Source organism: Dermochelys coriacea, chromosome 3 (assembly GCF_009764565.3).
Source record: "Dermochelys coriacea isolate rDerCor1 chromosome 3, rDerCor1.pri.v4, whole genome shotgun sequence".
NCBI classification, from domain to species: Eukaryota; Metazoa; Chordata; order Testudines; family Dermochelyidae; genus Dermochelys; species Dermochelys coriacea.
In genome coordinates, this window is record NC_050070.1 from 107,426,462 (window position 1) to 107,441,390 (window position 14,929).

Consider the following 14,929-nt stretch of genomic DNA (forward strand, 5'->3'; position numbering starts at 1 on the left):
CTGAGGAAACTACAATCCATTGGTGATCTTCCTAAAAACACCTTCCTAGCCACTATGGATGTAGAAGCCCTCTACACCAACATTCCACATAAAGATGGACTACAAGCCGTCAGGAACAGTATCCCCGATAATGTCACGGCTAACCTGGTGGCTGAACTTTGTGACTTTGTCCTCACCCATAACTATTTCACATTTGGGGACAATGTATACCTTTAAATCAGCGGCACTGCGATGGGTACCCGCATGGCCCCACAGTATGCCAACATTTTTATGGCTGACTTAGAACAACGCTTCCTCAGCTCTCGTCCCCTAATGCCCCTACTCTACTTGCGCTACATTGATGACATCTTCATCATCTGGACCCATGGAAAAGAAGCTCTTGAGGAATTCCACCATGATTTCAACAATTTCCATTCCACCATCAACCTCAGCCTGGACCAGTCCACACAAGAGATCCACTTCCTGGACACTACGGTGCTTATAAGCGATGGTCACATAAACACCACCCTATATCAGAAACCTACTGTCTGCTATTCCTACCTACATGCCTCTAGCTTTCATCCAGATCATACCTCACGATCCATTGTCTACAGCCAAGCTCTAGGATATAACCGCATTTGCTCCAACCCCTCAGACAGAGACAAACGCCTACAAGATCTCTATCATGCATTCTTACAACTATAATACCCACCTGCTGAAGTGAAAAAACAGAATGACAGAGCCAGAAGAGTACCCAGAAGTCACCTACTACAGGACAGGCCCAACAAAGAAAATAACAGAACGCCACTAGCCATCACCTTCAGCCCCCAACTAAAACCTCTCCAATGCATCATCAAGGATCTACAACCTATTCTGAAGGACGACCCATCACTCTCACAGATCTTGGGAGACAGGCCAGTCCTTGCTTACAGACAGCCCCCCAACCTGAAGCAAATACTCACCAGCAACTGCACACCACACAACAGAATCACTAACCCAGGAACCTATCCTTGCAACAAAGCCCGTTGCCAACTCTGTCCACATATCTATTCAGGGGACACCATCATAGGGCCTAATCACATCAACCACGCTATCAGAGGCTCGTTCACCAGCACATCTACCAATGTGATCTATGCCATCATGTGCCAGCAATGCCCCTCTGCCATGTACATGGGTCAAACTGGACAGTCTCTACATAAAAGAATAAATGGACAGAAATCAGACGTCAAGGATTATAATATTCAAAAACCAGTTGGAGAACACTTCAATCTCTCCGGTCACTCGATTACAGACCTGAGAGTGGCTATCCTTCAACAAAAAAACTTCAAAAACAGACACCAACGAGAGACTGCAGAATTAATTTGCAAACTGGATACAATTAATTTAGGCTTGAATAGAGACTGGGAATGGATGAGTCATTACACAAAGTAAAACTATTTCCCCATGTTATTTCTCCACCCCACCCCCCACTGTTCCTCAGATGTTCTTGTTAACTGCTGGAAATGGCCTGTCTTGCTTTTCACCATGAAAGGTTTTCCTCCTTTCCTCCCCTGCTGCTCGTGATGGCTCATCTTAAGTGATCACCTTCCTTACAGTGAGTATGATAAACCCATTGTTTCATGTTCTCTGTGTGTGTATATAAATCTCCCCACTGTATTTTCCACCAAATGCATCCGATGAAGTGAGCTGTAGCTCACAAAAGCTTATGCTCAAATAAATTTGTTAGTCTCTAAGGTGCCACAAGTCCTCCTTTTCTTTTTGTGAATACAGACTAACATGGCTGCTACTCTGAAATCTGAAGGAAGTAGCTGCCAAGAAGAAGACAAGGGTTAACCTGGTCCAGAAACTGGCAAGCCCAAGCAGGGGGACATCAGCAACAGTGTTCAGCTGGACATCAACAAGTTGAGTGTGGCTACTTTTGGTCCATATTACTGCACACTACTTGGCTAAAGAGTACACAAGGGCCATTGCTGATGTCCATAACTAGGGTTGCCAACAGTCCCTTATTTTTTCATCTCTGTGCAACAAAATCAGGAGTTGCTGAGCACTGCAAAAGGCAACAAGAAATACTCTATGCAAATATAGGTGAGTACTTATTATTACTATCATTGTTATTAATAATAATATCAGGAGGAGGGGTAGGGCAGGAGTGCTAAGAAAACAGTGCCTTATTTTTTGAAATACGTTCACACTCCCGCCAATAAAGCGCCAGCTATTTTCCAGGGAGAAGACCCGAGGCATTTCCAGCGAAGTACACGTAACACAAGGTTGCGTTGCCTCCCTCCTTGCATTTGTTGGGGTTGTTCCTTTAGGAAAAGAGGCAGCTCTTCCAGGGAGCTGCTCCCTTCTGCTATGAGCACGTGAGCCTTCTCCTAGGCCAAAGGGAGGAGCCTTGTATAGCTTCTTCTACAGCATTGGCAGCCAGCAGGCCGGGGGGGGGGGGGGGGGAGAAGGTTTCTATTCCCAGTCGAGCTCCTCCTGCTTTCTTTGCTGCCCTGGCGGAGCTCAGCCCTGTAGCTCCCCCCCCCCGCCCTTCTAACTTGCGCGGCTTCCCTCTGTCACCAGCCGGCGCTAGCGCGAGTGAAAGGAGGAAGCCGAGAGGGGCGGGAGGAGAGCGATAGTAGGGGAAGCAGAATCAAAACAAGCGGGACACGCCTTTTCCCCTGGCGCTGCTTCCCGCGGGCCGGGCGGCTGCGTGTGTAAGTGTGTGCGCAGCGGGGCTGGGCTGGGCCGGCCTGGCCTGGCCGCGGGTGCCCGCCCGGGAGGGCAGGGAGCGCTCAGCCTGGGAGAGCCGCAGCCAGCTCCTCTCTCCTTCCTGGGCGCCCTGTGGGCAACGAAGCCGCAATGAGCCGGCGGTAGCAGCAGCCGCCGCCTCAGCCTCCTGCTCCAGCGCCGCGATGCCGAACCAGAAGAGCAGCAAGGGCAGGAAGAACAAGCGCGCTAACAGCAGCGGGGACGAGCAGGAAAATGGAGCCCTGGCCCTGGCGGCGGCGGCGGGCGCAGCGATGGGAGCGGCGGCCGGAGGATCGGGAGGAGCGGCGGCCGGGGCGGCGGCGGCGGCGGCGGCCGGAGGGGGCGGCGGCGGCGGAGCGGTGGCTGCAGCCGGTGCGGCTCCCAGCGACAGCAGGAGCGGTGAGAGGGGGGCGGCGCTGGGGGGGGGGGGGGTTTGCCCTGGTTTCCGCTGCTGCAGCAGCAGCGTGATGGGCAACTTGCGCCTTCCCCTGCCCCGGCTGCGAGCGGGGCCCTCTGCGGCGCGCTGGGAGAGGGCGGGCGAGAGTTAGGACTCGCCCCTATCCCCGTGCTCAGCCCGGGGTCTGGCCGGCCGGCCGCCGCCGCCCTGCGCCGCGAGAGAGCCGGGCAAAAAGCAAACGCCCGGTGCAGCCCTACGGGCCACGCTGCCCGACCGGAAACAAAATGTCATCTGGGGAGCTCCATGTGCTCCCCCCCCCCCCCCCCGCCGCGCAGCCGGTGGGGGATGGCAAAAGCCACGGGACGCTTTTACTTGCCCAGACTCCTTGTCTTTGCTCCCCGCCCCATGTTTTATTTTCCTTCCTGGTGCTGCTAGGGGCTGTGTTGGCTCCCAGCGCGTGTGATGCGCCACACCAGGCTGTGGGGAGGGGAGCAGGAAGGAAAAAGGGCCCAGAGGAAAAGTTACCTCGGAAAAAATTCTGTTCTTTGTGTCGGGTGGCGTTGAAGGGCGAGGCGGTCATATGCTCAGGCTGAGCCCTGTGATGGAGCCCGAGGTTAACCTGCAAGCGATCTCTTCCCCCTTTGCGTGCAAGGGTAGGTGCATTGGTGTCAAACAGGTGGAGAGCGCTTTGCCGACTGCCTAGGCATTGGGGCCCGACAGCTTACGCACTCTGAAAGCAAACGCGGTAAAGGCACCATATTAATTGGGGGGGGGGGGGGATAGCAATCTAAGAGTTGGCTGGCACTAAGCTTAGGGCATAGCTGTATGTGCTCAGCACATTCTGATGAAGATGGCTATTCTTACCGCTGCATTTATAGCACTATGTTCCCATCGCAGCCCTTGGGGCGCACTTGCAACTTAAACTCATAGGTAACTTATTTTTAAAATGGAACTGTAGACATCCATCCAGTACTGTAACAAACTGTCAGTCTGCAACCCCTAGGTTACTCACCATCAGTGACCATGATTAAAACTAAGTCAAACACCATCCCCGGCCCGCTAATTCAGACCCTTACTTTGGCAAAGGTTTTCGGGAAGGTCAGATTTGTGACAATGTTGCTGTCCTTTGAAGTGAATATTGGCGGTATTACATGGTAGGATTATTGTATTGCACTGGTATACAACTTACAACTTGTACCATCCATGTTGAAGCAGAAATCCTCTTTAACATGAATGAGGGGTTTAGCATTATGCCAACTGTTTTAAAGCAATGCTCTGGGTGGAAATTGTTCCTTCATTTAAAACACTTGTTAGAAGTGTTTTATTTTTTCTAATTGTGATTAAATAAATGGTCAAGTCCTGGTTTATTATAAAATGTCAAATAACTTTAAATTTATTTTTAACATAAATGGGTGTAATGTAATCATATTTGCACTCTGTGTCATCTTTTTGTAATTGAGTTCCCTCAAGCCATTTTTGAGCTCTGTAGTTTTGGCTCAGAGCATTTTGCTAGGATGTTTTCTTGTGGAAACTTTTATTTTACCATTTGCAGTTTTTTTTTCCTTTCGTAGACTACCAGGCTTTAGTTACTTTAAAGGAGCATTCAGAATTGTACAAACCCAAGCAAAGTTAGGGGGTTCTGGCTTTTTTTTTGACAGGCAAATAAAGCAATAGGCCTGGGTCCTGCAATCAAATCTGTGAGGACCCTGTGAAGAGCCCCATTCAAATCAGGATTCAAGACCAGTGCTTTAATTTTTTCCATGATCAGTAAGTTGGCAAGGCTAGGAGAGTAGATGCAACTGGATTTATACTTTGGCATGACAATTTTGCACACTGCTGTTAATCAACAATGGCAATTTTTCAAGAAGAACAGGAGTACTTGTGGCACCTTAGAGACTAACAAATTTATTTGAGCATAAGCTTTCATGGGCTACAGCCCACTTCATCGGATGCATAGAATGGAACATATAGTAAGAAGATATTAAAATATATTACACACACATAGCAAGAACATGAAAAAGTGGAGTAAGAGGCTAATTAATTAAGATGAGCTATTATCAGCAGGAGAAAAAAACTTCTGTAGTGATAATCAAGATGGCCCATTTAGCCAGTTGACAAGAAGGTATGAGGATACTTAACATGGGGAAATAGATTCAATAATGACCCAGCCACTCTCAGTCTCAATTCAAACCCAAGTTAATGGTATCTAGTTTGCATATTAATTCAAGCTCAATAGTTTCTCATTGGAGTCTATTTTTGAAGCTTTTTTGTTGCAAAATTGCCACCTTTAAATCTGTTACTGAGTGGCCAGAGAGGCTGAAGTGTTCTCCTACCGGGTTTTTGAATGTTATGATTCCTGATGTCAGATTTGTGTCCACTTAATCTTTTGTGTAGAGACAGTCCTGTTTGGCCAGTGTATATGGCAGAGGGGCATTGCTGGCACATGATGGCATATATCACATTGGTAGATGTGCAGGTGAACGAGCCCCTGATGGCGTGGCTAATGTGATTAGGTCCTATGATGGTGTCGCTTGAATAAATATGTGGACAGATTTGGCATTGGGCTTTGTTGCAAGGATAGGTTCCTGGGTTAGTGTTTTTGTTGTGTGGTGTGTGATTGCTAGAGAATATTTGCTTCAGGTTGGGGGGCTGTCTGTAAGTGAGGACTGGTCTGTCTCCCAAGATCTGTGAGAGTGGGGGATCATTTTTTAGGATAGGTTGTGGATCTTTGATGATGTGCTGGAGAGATTTTATTTGGGGGCTGAAGGTGACAGCTAGTGGCGTTCTGTTGTTTTCTTTGTTGAGCCTGTCCTGTAGTAGGTAACTTCTGGGTACTCTTCTGGCTCTGTCAATCTGTTTCTTCACTTCAGCAGGTGGGTATTGTAGTTGTAAGAATGCTTGATAGAGATCTTGTAGGTGTTTGCCTCTGTCTGAGGGATTGGAGTTAATGCAGTTGTATCTTAAGCTTGGCTGTAGACAATGGATCGTGTGGTGTGTCCTGGATGGAAGCTGGAGGCATGTAGGTAAGTATAGCGGTCAGTAGCTTTCTGGTATAGGGTGGTGGTTATGTGATCTTCGCTTACTAGCAGCACAGTAGCGTCCAGGAAATGGACCGCTTGTGTGGATTGGTCTAGGCTGAGGTTGATGGTGGGATGGAAATTGTTGAAATCATGGTGGAATTCCTCAAGGGCTTCTTTTCCATGGGTTCAGATGATGATGTCATCAATGTAGCGCAAGTATAGTAGGGGCGTTAGGGGACGAGAGCTAAGGAAGCAGTGTTCTAAATCAGCCATAAAAATGTTGGCATATTGTGGGGTCATGCGGGTACCCATGTGCCACTGACTTGAAGGTATATGTTGTCCCCAAATGTGAAATAATTGTGGTGAGGACAAAGTCACAAAGGTCAGCCACCAGAGTATCACTTCATTTTTTGGGGGGGAAGAGAACTCCTGTTGCATATATTTAATGGAATTAATATAGTTCATTACAAACCTTTTTATCTCACTAGGTCTCTGTCAGACTGCTTTTTATAAGAATACAATAATACTCTGTGTATAGTTCTGTAGAGTAAGTGATTAGGTCCTATTTTTTGGTTTAGATGCATGAATAGGAAATATTGAAGTAAGAGAAGATTTGGAACCTTTTTAACTTGTTTGCCGTGTTAAGTGACGAGAGCCTTTTACTTTATTTAATCAGAGAATAAGTATTGGGCCTTCTAACGTGATTTTCGTTGAGATATTTTCTGTATGAACTTCCCACTTCAAGGTGACAAAACGAGGAAAAAAGACCCCTGATTTTTTTTTTCTCCCTAACCCAAATGAAACCAGTGGGATACCAGAAGCATTGTGGGTAGGTGTGTTGTCATTTCTTTTACCTTTTGAAGACAATGGGAGTTCTGAATATCACACTGATAGCACTGTTAGTTCCCCTCCAGTTGGACAGTTTCCCCTTTTTAAAGAAGAATTCTGACTGTATCAAGTACTTTCCATACCTTAGCTCTGTTTTGATCAGGTTCTCAAGAAGTCTAGGCTACCTTTTGAAAAATCATACTGAGAAGTTCCTTTGAACTCAATTTTGTTTCCCTTAGGATTCATTGTCTTTTTGACAACCCTGGAGACTAAAGTGCACAGGTGCAGCACTCGGCAGTGCCAGTACATTCAGACTGCCCTGCCAGCCAATGTGCCTCATCCCATACCTGACGGGACTGCTGGTAGAAGTGAAAAGTTAATTCAGCCTCCTTTCAGACCTTTTTTTTTTCTTCCCCACTGAGGCTACCAACAAAGGTGTTTTTATTATGTGGACACTAACCTCGTTTTACTGTTTTACAAACAGCCATCACATCGTAACTCCTGCTCACAATTGTCTTAGGCTGTACGTCCAAAGCTTTAGATCAGTTCAAGCCATGGTTTTAGAAAAACCCAATACGTGCTAAGGAGTATTGCCTACACTACAAAATATAGCAGTTATGCGAGTGGGTCCCCCATCTGGGGGATCATAATAAAGTCCCTGTTGTTTTTAAAGTCTGTCCCTTGAGGTGTGATGTAGATAGGGTCTTTGAGACAACAGACTTCATAAATCTGAGATATTTCACTTATTCTTAGCTGATTACAAAAGGATTTTTTTCAAACCCTGAGATGTTGTACTGCAGTGAGTTTTGGGAACGTTTTCAGATTCCCTAAGTTAGTATAGCTCTACTATAGAGTACCATAACCTGATTTTCCTCCCTCCCTTTCAATTTTGGATAGTATTATAACATACCTATTATTACACACACATTAATTTAAAAGTACATTCGGGTTGTGGAGTCAAGCATCCTAAAGGTAGGAAAAGCCAGAATTAAGGTTCCCTGTCCAAACTTAATTCGTTCCTCTTGTGCATATGCATTATGCTACAGTCTGTGATTCCATGATCAAGACTATTTATTTTTTTTTATACAATTTCATTTTCAAATGGATTTCCTAAGAGTGCAGTTTCCTCTTCACCTGCTAAGGCATTGTTTCAGTGCTGTCTTTGTAGTTGGAACTATTTTCTTTGAATCACCACAACTTCTTCCAGCACCTATGTCTTCGTTAGGCCTTCTGTATTAGTAGTAGTAGTAGTGACCTATTCTGACCCCGCTTAATTTGAGAGATCTGAGTTGGGTCATAGCTCAAGGTGGTATGGCTAGAAATATAATGCCGCATTATATGAAGTGACTGAGCAGCCTTCAGGTCTGTCTCAAATGTAGTTAAACTGATAATTAAACCTGTGGTGCATTGTAATGCACAAGGTGAGTGACACATGTGAAACTCCTTTTTTTTTTTTTTTTTTTAAACTGGTGTCCTAAAATATGCCCACTCCAAGGTTATCATGATTACTGTATGGCTAATTTAAAATAAATAACCTGAGATGCAGGTAACATTCTTTAGTTTTTTCATAGAGGAAACAGTAATTTGAAATGTTCTGAAGGGTACCACTATGTGCTGAATACTAATGTCAATATTGTAAATTTTGGGGGGAAAATTGTCAAAGAAAGATGCTTCATAATTTATTAGAGTATTCATATGTGAAATCTATCCAAGCAGATTGAAAACTGACTCTTTAAAAAACAAAAAAACCCCCACAACTCCCTCCCCCCAGAAACTTAAGGTATCTAGCTGTACCTTTCTGTAGTGTTTAACTGTGACTATATAAGTTCTTAAGAACTACTTTATTTAGTTTCAGTTAGAAATGCCAAGCTGGAAGAAATATATAAAAATATCCTGATTTTAATATTTTAAAATAGAAAATGAAAAAGGTAGGCACAGCAGTAACTAAGATATACTGAAACTGTGACTAGTCAACCATTACAATTTAAAAACTTGTTACATTATGGGGCTGGTGTATTTAAAAAGGACCAGAGAATTTGTGAAAGAATACATCAGTGGTTCAGTTTTCAAAATGAAATATTTTAACATTATTTTTATATAGTGACAGGGTCGGACCAGATGGCTATAGGAGAATAACAGAAGGCAGATATATTAGCCCCAGGCTAAGTAGGTTCCTTTTCCCTGGGTAAGGTAATGTTCCAGAACAATCAAGAACCTTCTAGAGACTATTAAGACAGGCTGATTAGAACACCTGCAGCCAATCAAGAAGCTGCTAGAATCAATTAAGGCAGGCTAATCAGGGCACCTGGGTTTTAAAAAGGAGCCCACTTCAGTTTGTGGTGTGCGTGTGAGGAGCTGGGAGCAAGAGGCAGTAGGAGCTGAGAGTGAGAAGGCGGACTGTTGGAGGATTAAGGTGTACAAGCCTTATCAGACACCAGGAGGAAGGTCCTATGGTGAAGATAAAGAAGGTGTTGGGAGATGGCCATGGGGAAGTAGCCCAGGGAGTTATAGCTGTCACACAGCTGTTCCAGGAGGCACTCTAGACAGCTGCATTCCACAGGGCCCTGGGCTGGAACCCGGAGTAGAGGGCGGGCCCGGGTTCCCCCCAAATCCTCCCAACTCCTGGTCAGAGACAGGAGGAGTCGACCTGGACTGTGAATACAGAAAAATGGCCAAGCTGAGGGCTGCCATGAAGCTCCAAGGTGAGCAAATATGCATAAGACCCACCAAAGTAGAGCAGGAACTTTGTCACAACTGGTGTCCGCAGTAGGATCTGGTGTCCACAGCACGGCAGAAGAAGGAGGGTGTTTGGAAGGAAGGGAGGGGGGGAAAGGGAGAGGGTTTATTTTTATTTTTTTCACCACAATGGAGGAGGTAGTGCGGGCACTGATACAAGCCACGACTGCCCAGCAGGAGGCTACTTGTGTCCAGGCAGCCACCCAACAGGAGGCAGTGCGGCTGCAGCAAGAGACTAATCGCCTGCTGATGGACCAGGCTGCTCAAGAACAGGCTATGTTGCGGGAACTGGTAAACCAGGTAAAGGCCCTTACAGAGCTGAACCGTGGCTATGATGAGATGCAGATCATGTGGGCCAGCAATTGGCTGCAGAAAATGACACGGGAGGATGATGTAGAGGCATACCTCCTGGCCTTTGAGAGGTCAGCCCTGCGGGAGGCTTGGCCCAGAGAACAGTGGTCTGGCATCCTCGCTCCATTCCTGCGTGGGGAGGCCCAGAAGGCCTACTATGATTTGCCTGAAGAGGCTGCGGCAGATTACCCCCAGCTGAAAGCAGAGATCCTGGCCAGATCTGGGGTAACGACTGCAGTGCGGGCCTGGCGATATCATGAGTGGAGGTATCAGAAAAACAAAACCCCGCAGTCCCAATTATATGACCTCATCCATCTCGCATGAAAGTGGTTACGAACTGAGTCCTGGAGTCTGGAGGAGATACTAGAGGTTCTTGTCATCGACTGGTACACGAGAGGACTACCGCCAGACTTTCGCGCCTGGGTAAGCCAGAACGAACCCTCCACCTACGATGAGGTTGTCGCGCTGGTAGAAAGGTGAAGGATGGCGAGGGAGTTGACCCGACCAGTTAAGGAAGATGCGCTCCGCATTAAACTAGCAGCACCAAGCCCTAGAGCTCAGGTGACTGGGCCACCAGGAGAACCCAGGTGGAAAAAGAGAGGGGCTGAAAGCCCACCAGAAGCCACAAAGAGTCAGAGCACTGAGAAGGAAGAGGATCGTGATGTTAGACTACCTAAACCAAGAAACCAGGGAACGCCTAGGGCTCCATACAGATGTTACATCTGCGGGGAGTGGGGACACATAGCTGTACAGTGTCCCAATGCTGAGAAGCCTATGCAGTGTAACCTGGGGAATAGGACAGATCCATGCTCCCTAATCCACCTTGTGGGGGTCTCACTAACCCTACATATGTACACCAGACCAGTGAAGCTAAATGGGGTAGAGACCACAGCACTGGTTGATTCGGGGAGTGCTATCACGCTTGTCTTGGGGAAGCTCATGAAGCGTAGTCGGCCGCTGTGGGCTAAGCGTACGGGGATAACATGCATCCATGGGACGGTTGGTTATTACCCCACCATCCCAGTAAAAATCGAGATTCAGGGGAACACTATTGAGGTAGCAGCAGGTGTAGTCCCTAAACTCCCATACGTGGTGCTTATAGGGAGGGACTTCCCAGGGTTTGGAGACTTACTCCCAGTAGGGGAAATGGAGAAAGGGGGAAGCCCTGAAAGTAGTGAGACATCCATAGTAGATTGTCAACCCCCAACCTTCTCTGAAATATCCCCAGATTTGTTCTCCACTCCCAGACAGCGTAGAAAGACGAAAAGGGAAAGAAGGGCAGCTAAGGCCTTGGGAACCCGAATACTGGCCCAAAGCCAGAAGGTCGCTCTCGTAGGTAGGCGGACCCGAGCAGCTGAAAAGGAGGCCATCCAGGAGGGAGAAGGACCCGAGTCTGACCCACACCCTAACGCCTCTGAACCAGTAGAGGCAACAGAGACTGGCCCCCTAGATCTCGGGCAGAGTATCCCCGGGAGAGGAAATTTTGGACGGGACCAGGCTGAAGACCCAAGGTACGATGTTAGGGTGGAGGTGACTGAAATAGATGGGGCCCCGGTGGAAGGGAAAACCCAGGGACCAGGACCCTACTTCATAATGAAGAAGAATCTCTTATTCCAGGTTGCACCAGTACAGGGCAGAAGGTACAGCAGATCGTAGTACCTCAAAAACACCAGAACGCTGTATTAAGTCTGGCCCATAGTCATCTTTTTGGGGGGCATTTGGGGGTAGAGAAAACCCCAGCATGGGTCCTGTGACGATTTTTCTGGCTCAGAGTACATGAAGAAGTGCGGACGTACTGTGCATCCTGCCCGGAGTGTCAGCTGCACAGTCCCCGTCCCCACTTGCGGGCACCTTTAGTACCCCTTCCCATCATAGAGGTCCCCTTCAAGTGAATAGCCATGGACCTAGTGGGATCCCTGGAGAAGACAGCCTGGGCAACCAATATATACATGTCGTTCTGGATTATGCTACTTGCTACCCAGAAGCAGTCCCCATGCAGAACACGGCCTCTAAAATGATAGCTAAAGAGTTGCTGGGGATCTTTGCTTGAGTGGAGCTACCAAAGGAGATATTAACAGACCAAGGAACCCCATTTATCTCGAAGCTAATGAAGGACCTCTGTATGCTGCTCCATATACATAGACTGAAGTTCTCAGGGTATCATCCGCAGACCGATGGGCTGGTAGAAAGGTTTAACCGAACCCTTAAGGCAATGATAAGGAAAGTGGTAAGTTGAGACGGGAAGGATTGGGACATCCTACTACCCTACCTTATGTTTGCAATCCGGGAGGTACCTCATGCCTCAACTGGGTTTAACCCCTTTGAATTATTATACGGACGCCACCCCTGTGGCATACTAGATACTGCAAAAGAAATCTGGGAAGAGGAACCCAATGAGGGGAGAAATATAATTGACCATGTGTTGTAGATGCGAGAACAGATAGCCCAGATCACCCCTATTGTACAGGAACATTTGGAAAAGGCGCAGGAGGCCCAGCGAACCCATTACAATCGCCAGGCAAAAGTCCGACGGTTCCAACCAGGGGATCGGGTGATGGTGTTGGTACCAACGGCAGAAAGCAAGCTTTTTGGCCCAATGGCAGGGGCCCTAGGAGGTGGTTGAACCTGTGGGGGAAGTAACCTACAAGGTGCGGCAGTCAGGACGCCGGAAATGAGAGAAAATTTATCACATTAACCTCTTAAAGCCTTGGCACCAACGAGAGGTGTGCGTAGTGGCCCAAGAGACCCTGATCCAGGGAAATCACATACAGGAGCAGATCAGGATATCCACTGATCTGACACCAAACCAGAAGGAGGTAACTGAGATGATCAACCGATACCAGGACGTGTTTTCAACCAAACCAGGCCGGACCACCGAAGCATATTGCCACATTATCACAGACCCTGGGGCAAAGGTAACTTTAAGGCCCTATCGGGTCCCAGAAGCAAAAAGAGAGGAGATCAAGGCAGAGGTAAAAAAGGATGTTGGAGCTGGGAGTCATCAGAGAGTCCCACAGTCAGTGGTCAAGCCCGGTTGTGTTGGTGCCCAAACCCAATGGCACCACTAGGTTTTGTAATGACTTTCGCCGGCTGAATGAGAGATCCAAATTTGATGCATACCCCATACCCCGAATCGATGAATTAGTTGACCGCCTGGCCAATGCCCGATTTTTGACCACCCTTGATTTAACAAAGGGATACTGGCAGATTCCCCTTGCCATAGATGCGAAAGAAAAGATGGCATTCTCTACCCCAGAGGGTCTGTTTCAATATACTGTTCTTCCTTTTGGACTGCATGGGGGACCTGCCACCTTCCAGCGTCTTATGGACAAGCTCCTACGGCCCCATACCAGTTATGCAGAGGCATACCTGGATGATGTGATTATTCACACCCCTGACTGGGAAACCCACTTAGGAAAGGTGGACACACTAAGACGGGCTGGCCTCACAGTCAACCCAGCCAAGTGTGCTATAGGGCTAGCCGAGGCTAAATACCTTAGGAAGGGGCATGGTCAAGCCCCAACTGAACAAACTAGGGGCTATCCAAAATTGGCCCCGGCCGAATCAGAAAAAGCAAGTCCAGGCATTCCTGGGTGTGGTGGGGTACTACCGACAATTTATTCCCCAATTTGCTACCAGAGCGAGTCCCCCTGACAGACCTGATAAAAGCCCAGGGTCCAGACATGATGAAGTGGACAGATGACGCAGAGAAAGCATTCATGGATCTACGGACAGCCCTCTGCAGTAACCCCATGCTTATAGCCCCAGACTTCAACAAAGAATTCATTTTTTACAAACAGATGCATCTGAAGTAGGATTGGGAGCTGTCCTATCGCAGATGGTCGGAGATAAAGAACACCCAATCCTCTACCTCAGCAGGAGACTCCTCCTGAGAGAGCAGAAGTATGCTGTGGTTGAAAGAGAGTGCCTAGCTGTGAAACGGGCCATAGAAACACTACCTTATTACCTTCTGGGACGACTGTTTACCCTTGTGACCGACCATGCACCGCTCCAGTGGATGCAGCGAAATAAAGAGAAGAATGCAAGGGTGACCAGATGTTTCCTGTCCCTACAACCTTTCCAATTCACCATACAACAGCGGGCTGGAAGCCACCATGGCAGTGCAGATGGCTTGTCACGAGTACACTGCCTGATGTTCCAAGTTGCCCAACCCCATAGTATTGAGTGAGGGGGGGGATATGTGACAGGGTTGGGCCAGATGGCTATAGGAGAGTAATAAAAGGCAGATATATTAGCCCCATGCTAAGTAGGTCCCTTTTCCCTGGGTAAGGTAACAGTGAAGGTTCCGGAGCAATCTGGAACCTTCTGGAGACCATTAAGACAGGCTGATTAGAACACCTGTAGCCAATCAAGAAGCTGCTAGAATCAATTAAGGCAGACTAATCAGGGCACCTGGGTTTTAAAAAGGAGCTCACTTCAGTTTGTGGTGTGCGTGTGAGGAGCTGGGAGCAAGAGGCAGTAGGAGCTGAGAGTGAGAACGCGGACTGTTGGAGGACTGAGGTGTACAAGCCTTATCAGACACCAGGAGGAAGGTCCTATGGTGAGGATAAAGAAAGTGTTGGGAGGAGGCCATGGGGAAGTAGCCCAGGGAGTTATAGCTGTCACACAGCTGTTCCAGGAGGCACTCTAGACAGCTGCATTCCACAGGGCCCTGGGCTGGAACCCGGAGTAGAGGGCGGGCCCGGGTTCCCCCCAAATCCTCCCAACTCCTGGTCAGAGACAGGAGGAGTCGACCTGGACTGTGAATACAGAAAAATGGCCAAGCTGAGGGCTGCCATGAAGCTCCAAGGCGAGCAAATCCTCCAATAAGCACAAGACCCACCAAGGTAGAGCAGGAACTTTGTCACAATATATATTTATGGAA

At 47.8% G+C, this 14,929-nt stretch overlaps 1 protein-coding gene across 4 annotated transcripts in view; it reads left to right on the forward strand.

Annotated features, from left to right (window-relative positions):
- The first annotated feature begins 2,430 nt into the window (after positions 1-2,430).
- HECA (hdc homolog, cell cycle regulator) overlaps positions 2,431-14,929 on the forward strand; it is a 35,686-nt gene continuing 23,187 nt past the window's right edge. For 2 of the 4 annotated variants that reach the window (XM_038394353.2, XM_038394352.2), the window contains exon 1: positions 2,432-3,111. In XM_038394353.2, the coding sequence (XP_038250281.1) occupies positions 2,877-3,111 (235 nt within the window). In that variant the 5' untranslated portion in view covers positions 2,432-2,876. Of the gene's footprint in view, positions 3,112-14,929 lie in introns of all 4 variants that reach the window. The other 2 variants (XM_043511108.1, XM_038394351.2) reach the window with 2 other exon arrangements.